At 46.0% G+C, this 11184-nt stretch overlaps 1 protein-coding gene across 1 annotated transcript; it reads right to left on the minus strand.

Moving 5' to 3' along the window:
- Positions 1-2504: 2504 nt before the first annotated feature.
- Positions 2505-10850, minus strand: CKAP4 (cytoskeleton associated protein 4). Its single transcript, XM_071422691.1, has 2 exons — positions 10377-10850; positions 2505-5557 (listed from the first exon to the last, which is right to left on the minus strand). Exons 1-2 carry the CDS (start codon positions 10716-10718, stop codon positions 4226-4228), a joined length of 1674 nt encoding a protein of 557 aa, XP_071278792.1. The 5' UTR covers positions 10719-10850; the 3' UTR covers positions 2505-4225.
- Positions 10851-11184: the final 334 nt, after the last annotated feature.

The raw sequence follows: 11184 nt of genomic DNA on the forward strand, positions 1-11184 counted from the left end.
ATCCCTAGACTAAGTGGGTTCTTGGCAAAGGAATAATTTTTTTTGCTGTTTGACCTCATGCCAAGATTTACAATTAGGTGTTCAGAAAGTCCTGAGTGTAAATATTCTGAACCAGCATGTCTGACATAGGTGAATATCTGCCTTGGCTGGTGGAGGATGACAATGACTAAAATGCATACCCAGGAAGGCCAGGGTAGCAGTAATGTGCGAGTACTCAGAGGACCAACAGTGTAGCATCTCACACTGCTAAGTATCACAGAGAGATGATATTAAACCCAAAAGAGCCGCAGCTTCCCTCTCTCTAAACATCTATAACCCAAGCGGGTGATGACACGACAAATGCGCCAGGGACCAGTTATTAGCAAAATGGCAAAACTGGACAGAGTAAGTGGCAGTTGCTTTTAGAATGAGCCCCGCGGTGGATGAAGGATTTTTTGGGGCGGTGGTAGCGCAGGAGAGCATTAAACAGGGCACACGGGCCGGTGTAGCGGCGGGACCTGGGGAGAGGAGGCGGGGGGCACCTGGAGCCTGTCCTTTGCCAGCTGGATGCGCCAGGCCGGACATGTTCCCAACTCCGGCCCTCGGAGGGAATTCCAGCGGCACGGACGGACGGGCTGGCGCAGAGCCCGGCCCGCGTCGCTGCCGCGCTGCCACCACCAGGGGGCGCCCGGCGCCACGGCCCAGTTCCGCGCCCTGAGCCTCGGGGAGCGGAGAGGGCTCGTTCTTCCCTTCGTTCTTCCTTCCCATTCCATCCTTCCTTCCCCTTCCATCCTTCCTTCCCCTCCGCTTGCCGATCTCTAAACAGCCCTGCCTGTTCCAGCTCTTCTCCTGCAACATCTCGCTTCCTCTCATCGCCATTGTACTCTAGGGCAGTCGCTCCAGCCCAGCCACTCCTGTCCTGCAGTGCTCCAAACTGGACACAGAGCACCCTTGGCAGTGCCCAGCCAAGCAGAAGGCCCACACTGGATGTTTTTTGGCTGCTGGGGTGTTTGTACATCTCAGACAGACTTTTTTTTCCCGAAGTTATTTCACCTCTCTGCAGCTTTGTTTACTGTACCAGCTAAGCTATGTCAAAAAAGGTAGTAAAACCACTAAATCACTAATCCATGCTTTAATGAAACTTCCAATGCACGCATTTAGACCACCAGATGTCCTTCTCAGTAATTTAGCTCAAGGCAGTGGTTGAATTCCCACCGGAAGAAGTCCCTGCAGATTTAGCTCCATCACATTTCCCAACGTAGCTATTTGGGCAAGCCCTTTCAAGAGTGATCAAGTCCACAATGCCTCAGTGTAATGGTTTCTTCATTTATGAGAGCCAAAAATTAAGGCAATGAACAGGCTCGATCAATACACCATCAATCCGGTAAGACAAATTATGTTGAAATTTGTTACTATAACAGCATGTTACTGATGAAGTCCCAGTAGTATAAGGAACATTGACAACAGAGTCTGTCTTGCTTAAGACCTTCTTTACTGCTTTATTACAAAGTTGAAGAATGACAGTAAAGAGCAGAATTAGGTCTTATGTGGTCTATGAGCATTTATAAGGAAATTAGGAAATGTTTGTATTGGATGAAAATGTCAAACCAGACATAAAAGTTGAGCCACCAGTCTGCCAAGGGATCCTTGTCTCTGTGCCTGCCTTCATTTTATTATTTACAGAGAATTATTATTCTCATTTAGTGAGATAAATCATTTCAATAGCTTGCCATAAAAATTCAGTACTAGAAGTGTAATTAGCAATTCTTTGTTTAATCTTTGAGATCAAATACAGCCCAGCTGCACTGCTGGCTTTAGCAGCCTAAGTTCCAACATCATGCAGCTACTATAGAGTCACTGCATGCTGTCAGCCAGCTTGCCGCCGACTTGGGGTTATCTCAAATATCTTCAGATAGAAGGGCTTGGGTGCTCACCTGCTTTGTCAAGCACACATAGTTTAATTAAAGACTTATTACCTATTTCTGTGACTTTGGCCTCAAGAATTGCCAGAGTATCATGATGCCTAGACTCCTGAAATTACCCTTTCCCAAACTTTTGAAAGGCAGATATCCATCATGAGAATGGTATCAGTTGATGGGCCTTACAATCAAGCATTCCGAGCTAAGCAAAAGGAGCAGCCACTGTGGAAATATCACACAGGTTCTTTCTGAACATTATTTCCGTCCTACAATCTTTGGGCATTGAGGAAGTCCTAGAGACGCCTTGCTGGCAGTGTCTGGCACAGAACTCATTCAAGGCACAGATTAGGTATTTCACACTTTATGATCACCTTCTTGGGCTCCTGAGTCTGCTTGTCAGCAGCAACACCTTGATGTGACTCAAACCCTGCTTCCAAGAGCTGGCTTTTAACCACAGCAAGCAAAAGTGCCTCAACATTTCCCTGTGGAAGCTGAGAACAAGTACAGGGCTGCAGCACATCTGGTGCTTCCCCAAGCCCTTCCTTCTACCCCACTGAAAGCATGCTGGGAAACAAAACAATAAGCAAGCAGCAATCAAAAAAAAGATGCAAAGAATATTCCAAATGTTTATTATGTATTAAAAATACTGAAAATAAGCCATACAGTTCATTTCACAGTAACCTAAACAACATTGTTCAAGAAGTTGAGAAGTCAACAAAGAACAGTGCAGTTCCAACAGTGACAACAGTTACCTTAATGCCATGGCTCCCTCTTTCTCTGACAGCAATTCTTTCCTGTTTACAGTGGGAACAACACTGGATATGGTTCAGTATCCTATTTACCTAGGAGACTCCTTTTCACCTGTGCTGTTCCCACTTCTGGGAGATGCTATTTCAAGGATTTTTTCATCTAACACAGTCGAGGATCTGTCTGGTCCAAGCTGAGTTGAGCATGATGCCCATGGCCTATTTCCAAGGTAACTACATGGCAGACTTCTTTACCAATTATTTGGATAAAGTTCAAAAGTAAACTTGAAAAGGAGGGATATTAGAAATCCTTTCCAAAAAGAGAGAAAACCAAAGAAGCTCCACAAGAAAATGGTTTTTAAAAGATCATCTATAGAATTATGACACTTTTTCCTCACTCTCCTAGACCAGGTCTCTTAGAAGGATCCTTTGCTACCAATGCCTCAGCCAGACACCTCGTGACAAAAATAGTAACAAGAATCAGGCACCAAGTCCTGAATACATAACACGAGTTCAGGTCACTGTCAGCTGTGTGAAAACCTGGAAATGTATATTCCATAGAAGCAATTCTGCTGATTTCATGGTGATTTTCCCTCTTGTGCTTGTGTGTTTTGGAGTGTATTATTGCTGTTGTTAGCATGCTTGTTATATATGGAACACAACAGGTGCAATTTTGGTTCTCCTCTTCCCTCAAATTTGTGATGATTTTTATAGAAACTCCCTTATCAAAGACCAAATTAGATCTTTCCAAGGAAGACACCCTAATCATGTAAACAGTCTAAAAATATGACAAAAATATTACTGTACCCTCTTGAAATTAATCCCATCCTTCAGATGTCCCTTCTAAGCACTGATCTTCTGCACCAGCAGCTGAAGATGCTGGCAATTAAGCCTGTGATCACAAAGAATGAATCCCCTAGGCCTTAGCCCCAGGCAGTGCCACTTATCTCAGACCTTGTTAGTTCCTTGGTACAGACTAAGGTCTCACAGAAATACACTACAGCTCAGCTGACCCTTGGTGAACTGACCACATGTCTGAGTCCCAAACTACAGGAACAGATGAGATGCTGCACACCTGCTCCACTCTTAAGTTCACCACAGTGAACAGTTTAAGATACCGTGTAGTTTTGTTTCTTGAACCAAAACATACCAGTAAAATCCTCCGTGAGTGCAGCAGTATGTTTTGGGTACCTGAACAGCTGTATCCCTTCTGTGTGGGATATCTAGTGTCAGTGTGAAATACCTTCATGCCATTAAATATGTGCCCATGCTAACGAGGCTGTAGTTACACCACTACACTTAACAGTGGTACAACTTCATAGAGAAGATCAGCCCTTAAGAAACTCAACCCCCAACTAAATTTGTATTTTCTTAAAACAAAATTTAGGGGAAAGAAAAAAACAACAAAAATTCCAAAAACACTACATGGAAAAGAAATGAAGGAAATAAGCATAACTGTCTCTATTATTAAAGTATTCTTATTCTCTTTGGAGGTATCAAATTTATTTTTAAAAGAGTAAAAAACAGGGCATACAAAAGCTATTCTCCTCAACCCATTATTTGCCCAAGGAGCACCACTGCCTAAATATTTTCATGTATTTTTTCTACTTTCACAAACAACCTTTCCAGATCATTCCTCAGGTCATCTACTGAGCTCTTCACAGACTCCAAGCTGTTCTCATTATTTTCAATTTTCACTGAATAGGCGACTAAACTATCCACTGCAGTTCTTAGCATTTTCAAATCAGAATCGACCTGGCTAACAGAAGATCTCAGTTCATCTACAGAGCCTTCCATAGAAGAAAACTTTTCAAGGTAACCTTGAGAATGTATTTGACCTGCCTGAAGATTTCCTTGATCCAACAAAGTACTAATTTGCTTCTGGACATCCTGGAGAGCACCAGAGGATGGCAAGTCACTGATGCTTCTCTTTAAGTTTTCCATGTCGTTGTACAGTGAAGTCTGTGCCTCACCAAGATTTTTCAGAACATCTGTGACTGAAGTTACATCTGTATTTGAGAGTCCCTGAAGAGTGGTAATGCTTTGTTCTAGGGTACTGAGCTTATTCTCATACTCTGCCTCCTTAGAAAGGAAAGATTCCAACTTTTCACTGGTTTGAGCAGCAACAGATGCTAGAGACTCTAGGCTGTCTTCTATGTGCCTCAATCGAGACTCCAGTCCTTCACTGTTCTTCCCAAAAGTTTCTAATGCTTTTCTGAAGAGTTCATTATCTTCCCATTTGTTGAGGTTGGCTTTAACTTGTAGTAAATCTTCATTAAGTCTTTTAATGTCACTAGGGAGCTGCCTAATAGAATCCTCAGCTCTCAGAACTTTCTCTTGTAAAGCTTTTAATGAAAGGTGTTCAGTGTCTGCAGCCTCTTTGAACTTCTCATGTTGTTGTTTGAGGTTGACTAACTCTTTCACTTCAGTGTACACATCAGACTCCATGGAGTCCATTGTACTCTTCAAGGTCTCTATGTCCTTTTCTTTCATTTTCATGGATGCTTGCATCTCATCAAAAGCATCTTTTAGCACCTTAATTTCATGTTTATACACATCTGCCTGTTCTAGTGAACCAACCTTTGCTTTCATATTGTTGATTTCATCTTGGCTCCGTTGCTGGACTTCAGTGAATACAGCAATGTTATCATTTATAGACTTGGTCAGCTCTGTTAGTCTCTCTTCCACTGTGTTTTCCAGAGATGTGAAGTCTCGTTCCCTTGCATCCTTCACCATGTGAATGCCATCAGACAAGTCTTTCAAAATTTCATTCTGTAGCTTCTGAAGCACTTCACTGATCCGGTTTATTTCACTCTCCCCTTGTTTAACAGCCTTCTCGCTCACCTCCTGCTTCTGCTGAACAATTTTCATCATGGATTCAAATTCTCCAAATGTGGTTTGAAGAGAACGTACCTAGGCCAGAAATATACATGGTTAATACCAGTAATTTCACCCTTTTTGTCCAAAATCCTTATAGTCCTTGTTACTAGACAAAATTATTGCATTGCAATCCTTCATGCCCCATACCTCAAGTCACCCCATGGCATACAGATATGGGAGGCACAAAAAAACCAGCATCTTCAGCCTTACAGCTCTGTTGTACATACACCATCTGTTAAGGGTCCTTGGCCTCAATGACCTGCCACTCATGACCCAAGAAATATGTGGCAGTGAAAAAGGAACCCAGGTCTCCAGAGTCTCCATGCAGACCCCTGAACCATCCCTCCCATATAGGATTCCTGGTTCTAAAGACCGCAAGTCTTTAGAAAAAGAAGGGGGGGGACCCCAAACCAAAAGAATAACTGGCAACAGCTTCTCAATACAGAAAAGCTGGAATTATATTTTATCAGGCATGAATACCAAAGAACGATTCCTGATCATGAAAAAGAAGTTTTGCAGTAGACGAGGAAAAATTAGAGGGAGAGGAGCTGGGATGGGCCAAGGAATGGAAGAAGTAATGACATTTTGCTGCTCCTAGACACCGACAGAAACACAAGAGATTTTTTTGTTGACCATTTTTTCAGATTAGAAAAAAAATTAGGAAGTCTTTAATGTTCTAAATAGTTAGCAGCTTGTTTTTCCCACTCCTGCATACACCCACACAATTGCAGTGAGCAGGGCTCATGTATGTACACACAAAGAACAAAAGCAGAGCAGCTGCCAAGAGCCTGCCTTGCATCAAGCTCAGGTTAACAGAAAGTTCCTACCACTATATCAGGTACACTATTAAACTTCCCAATTACAAAAACTACCTTTACAGCTGGTTTTAGTAGCATCCAGAGGGAAAAGGTCAAGGGGCGAGTGGCTGCCACATTTGTTTACTCTCACATTTAAAGGTAAGATCCAGGCCAGGGAAGTACATGTTATTTGATTTTGAGGCCAAGCAGAGCATCAGTCTTAAGACTGTGGAGAAATCTTTTTGTGCACGTGTGGGCTGTACTTTCTTAAACTTAGTAAAGCAATGTAAGAACTCCTACTGGCTGCAAGAGGAATCCATCACACAGAAAATACCTCAAGGCTTTGGCAGGATGGCAAGTGCTGAGTAATGCATGTTGCCCTGCCTTACACTACTCCCTGTGTCTGAGGGGTATATTAATCAGCCATGCCACATGGGCTGCCATGTTTACTGATTAGATACACAGCTGGAGGGGCGGTTTTATTCTATAAATAAAAAGAAGTATATTTTATGTGGTTTTAGAAAGAAATACACAGAGCTGCCTTTTTTTTTCAAGTGAAGCAGGCTCCAGCAGTTCCCTGACTCAGAACCTAGATGTTATTTTCTAAAGACCTAACAGATATCCTCATTAGAAATTAAGTTATTTCTATGTATTTTTGCAAATCCCTGGCCAAATCCTCCTTAGTTTTCATGAAAGTCTATACTGTGCAAGGATTGTAGAGTTTGGCCATGAGACTTGCCTTTGCTTTCACAGATCCCTGCTGTTTGAACAATACCCACTAAGATGACTTCTTTTCTCCCTCTTCAGTAAAAGGGTTTCTAATGCCCCTACATTCCATGTAGGGGAATACACCTGTATTCTCTAGTGCTTCCATAAGAAATTAGAACTGAGCTAAGGGGAAGGGGTGGAAAAAGTAATACTGCCATACACACTGCAGCTGAGCACCAGTCATTTGACTGACTTACCAACCTCATTTTCATTCGTCTTAGCTGTCATTCATTCTGATTATTTCCATAGGGAGCAGAGAGCTTTTTCTGTATCACTATAAATGGAGGTCAGAAATCTAACACAGTAACACAGGAAAGTTCTCCTCCCCCTCCTATTACAGTGACACATTTTGACCAAATCACCAAATTCATATTTGCAAGTAACTGTCTTTTTAGTCTAAGAAATCAGAAATAGCCAGAACTCTCCAGAGGGCTGGGTCTCTGCTACTCTATGACTGACAGAGGTGGAACCCACCTCACACAGTGAAGTACTTTATACCTGCTCCTCCACTGCATTCAGGCAATGTTCATGGGGTAAGTTGAAGCTATTCGCCATCTGGGCCAGCCACTTAAGAACAGAGAGCTCTGGTATAATAATATGGACTGGGGTCTTCAAAATATACCAGCTTCTAATCAGATTTGTCCTAACCGAGAGCCACCAGGGCTCAATACCCTTGCACAAGAGGGGTAGAAATTCACAGCTTCAAAGCAGTTGGTCAGTGTGTGAACCTTCATGTGAGTTTGGTTTTTGGCGTACACGGCTGTTAAGATTTGAAGCCATAACCTTTGAAAGATTTAACATCACAAATAGTACATAAAAATGTATCTTCAGCCAATGACTACTGTTTTCTCTAACTGGTCATACTAGCCTGTGTTTAAACACCAAATGACCTTGGCCTCTCTGAGAATGGTGCTATGTTAAAGACTAAACTTCCACATCATTTCCTTTCTCCTCGATGCAGATGAGTTTATATAATGCTTACTCCTGTGTATTAACGCTTGTCTAGAATAACTCTCTAAGCTACAGAAAAGTTTATCTAGCAAGATATTAGGAAGTTTGAAGCTTAATAATGGAGCTCCGTGCATTGTCTTTTAAGGCTTACAAGTAGGTATTGTATTCTAAATAAGCAGGCATTGTTTTAACCAAAGGCATGTGTGCTTATAGTGATTGGATAGAACTACTGTCAATATGCTTTTGCTTTGTGTGATTGGTCAAAAAACTTATAAAGGAAGTTGTAACATTAAGTTCTTGGTCTGCTGCCTGGGATGTGAGCTGATGGCATCTTCCCATTGTCATAACCATGTAATGAGACTGATGCTGAAAAATAAAACAGCTCAAGGCATGTTCCACAGCAGTCCTGTCCCGTTTGTACATATATCCCCGGCCGGCGATAAATCCTCGAAGCAGATGAGTTTATATAATGCTTACTCCTGACAGAAGCTCTCTGCAGTCAGATGAAGGGCAAAGCTACACAGCTTTGGCACTCTGCAAGTACAACACAGGATCCTACACCTTTGTGAAGCAGTGAAATACAGCAAATTCCTGTGTCACCAAACCACAGCAACCAAAACTTCCATGGGTTACATCGAAACCCTGTGATCTCTTTCTACCACCTTTAACAGCCATCTGCTGTACAAAAGCAAGTAAGTTTCAGTTGTCTTTGAAACCAACTATTTATAAACTTCTGTTATATGTTCATCTCCTAGAATATGTGACACATACTTATGCTTTTCTGCAATGACATGGAGATGGGAGACAGCAAATTGTCCATATTCCTTTGATTAGAAGGACTTATACACTGCATGTACATCTATGTTCTACACTCAAGTATTATAGTTTTACCATCTTGCCATTTCAATTTCTTCTTTCTTACAGTCTACAAAAATGGCTTAAAAACCAGTAAAAAGCAACAACCTTTGCTAGTTCAAATCATTGTCCTGTCATCAGTGAGTCAAGCCCCCCAGATTTAAAACTAGCTTCAGATGCAGCCCTATAGCCTTGAAGTTTACAACTCTTCTCTCCTACTGACATGAGTTTTCCTTTTCCTTCTCGTTGTATGGGACAGGAAACTCCAAGACTGATGATATAATCTCCACATGTGAAGGCCACTGTGTTTCTGGAAGCACTGAACAGCCAGAGGATCTCTGTCAGTGCCTGTCCCTCCTTTGCCAGCCCAGGCCCAAGCTTGCAAGGAATATAGGGAATCTGAATGGTCTGCCATGCAGAAAGCAGTCAAGCTGAGACAAGAATTTCCTTTTCCTTGATCTGACTCAGTCATAACTTTACATACTGTCTTCCAACCACTTAACCTACTCCTGGGAAACAAATTTAATTGTATGTTGATGATATGCAATCACAGATGCCATTTTTAAAGGGTATAGGCACCCTAGGAAGTATCCAAGTGGACAGCGCTATTTGTGAAGCTGTAGCTGGAAGGCTAATATGGGCCTGAGTGAAAAAAATTAGGGAAATTTTTTTCACTTCACTTGAGCCACATTCTGTGCCAGCAACTTCACAGCTTTTCCATGGTCCTGGACTGCCACTGCGAGTCTCACTCCCTTGACCAGAGACTGCGGCAGGAACGTGGGAGGCAGGGTACTGCAGCACTGTTTCTGGCACAGCCTCTGTTGTTCGGTGAAGCTCACATGGGTTTTGTTTTCTAGAGTGTGGGGACGCTGAGGCAGGATCCTGCCCGCGCTGCCACCCAGTGTCCCTCGGCGTGCACATCTGCCTACTCGACAGGCAGCGACGAGCAGTTCGTTCGCCCCGCTAGGTTAAGTGATTTGCGGGCATCCAAGATACAGAATTACGGGCAGCAGGCTCCTTCGGAACGGCGGGTCCGCACCGCTGTCAACACCTAATGCAGCGTGCGGGCTGCATTCCATAAAATGGCTTCAGGCACAGGCCCTGGAAAGGCGAGCTGGGGACTGGGGCCACCGCCGCGGGGTCCCGTCCCGCCCAGCTCTACGCTGCCTGGCAGGGATTTCTCGCTGCTCCGGGGCCACGTTTGCAGGCACGGGGAATACCGCGGCCCTGACTCCATCTGCCCCTCTAATGCCATGAAAGCATCTTTGAGGGAGCACGGAAGAGGAGGGGAAGGCAACGGGACACGTTCGCTTCCCCGCAAGACAGGCCACCCGACAGCTACCCAGCTCCTTATTTAAGGGGCGAATCCTGGCGCCCGTCCCCCTGCACGGGCGGCTGCTACTTCCCGCCCCGCCGAGCAGCACCGAGCGCTCGGCGGTGCCCAGCCCGCCCGCCCCCGGCGGTGCCCGGCGCCCCGCTACCTTCTGCACCACGGTGTCCAGGGTGGCGGCCAGCTCCTGCCGCTGCCGGCCGGAGGCCTCAACCTCCCGGGCGCTCCGCCCGACCTCCTCCTGCAGTTGCAGCACGTACCAGCCGGCGGGCAGCGCGGCGCCCAGCACCACCGCGGCGCCCAGCAGCATCGCCCAGCCGCGGCGGGGGCCGGCACCAGAGCGGCCCCCCCCGCCAGCCCTGCCGCCCCGGCCGTGCCCCGCCGCCGCCGGCTTCTTCGCTGGCGGCTCCTCGCCGCCGCCGAGCTGCACGCTCTTCTCGTTGGCGGCGGGCGGGCTGCCCCCCTTAGAGCCCCGGTGCTTGGCGGCCGACATAGCGGAACGCCGCCGCCGTCGTACGCAGAGCAGGAGGAGCGGGAGTGGGCGACGGAGAGAGGGAGGGAGGATGGAGGGAAGGCGGAGGCGCCGGCCCGGGCCGCGCCAGGCTCCCCGCCCCGCCCCGGGGAGCCGCCACGCACACGGGGATGGGCTTCGTCCCTGCCGGGAGGCAGACGTGGCGTACAGGGCCCAGCCCCATCCCCGGGGGAGCAATGGGACCGGGAAGCGACGGGCGGGGCGGAGAGGAAGCCCCGGCCCAGCCTCGCGATGACAGGCCTCCCGACCCGCTTTCCACCCCGGTAGCCCCCCGCGCCGGGCGTCCCCCAACCCAGACCGGTCCTTCTGCCAGTTTTTGGCCCCCCTCGTAGTTTTGGTAGAACGCAGCGAAATTCTGCCTCATGCAACTTCTGCTTTGATTGTTTGTGATTTTGGCTGGAATACCCGCAGCAAGCTCCGGAATGAC

The sequence above is a fragment of the Agelaius tricolor genome, unplaced genomic scaffold (genome assembly GCF_023055355.1).
Source record: "Agelaius tricolor isolate 1412-34295 unplaced genomic scaffold, bAgeTri1.0.p SCAF_3, whole genome shotgun sequence".
In the NCBI taxonomy this organism is placed as follows: Eukaryota; Metazoa; Chordata; class Aves; order Passeriformes; family Icteridae; genus Agelaius; species Agelaius tricolor.

Excerpts from the sequence above, each read along its gene's own strand:
- CKAP4 (XM_071422691.1), bottom strand. The coding sequence starts at position 10,718 with ATGTCGGCCGCCAAGCACCGGGGCTCTAAGGGGGGCAGCCCGCCCGCC. Across the intron at positions 5,558-10,376 it reads TGGACACCGTGGTGCAGAAG|GTACGTTCTCTTCAAACCAC; the intron begins GTAGCGGGGCGC and ends TTTCTGGCCTAG.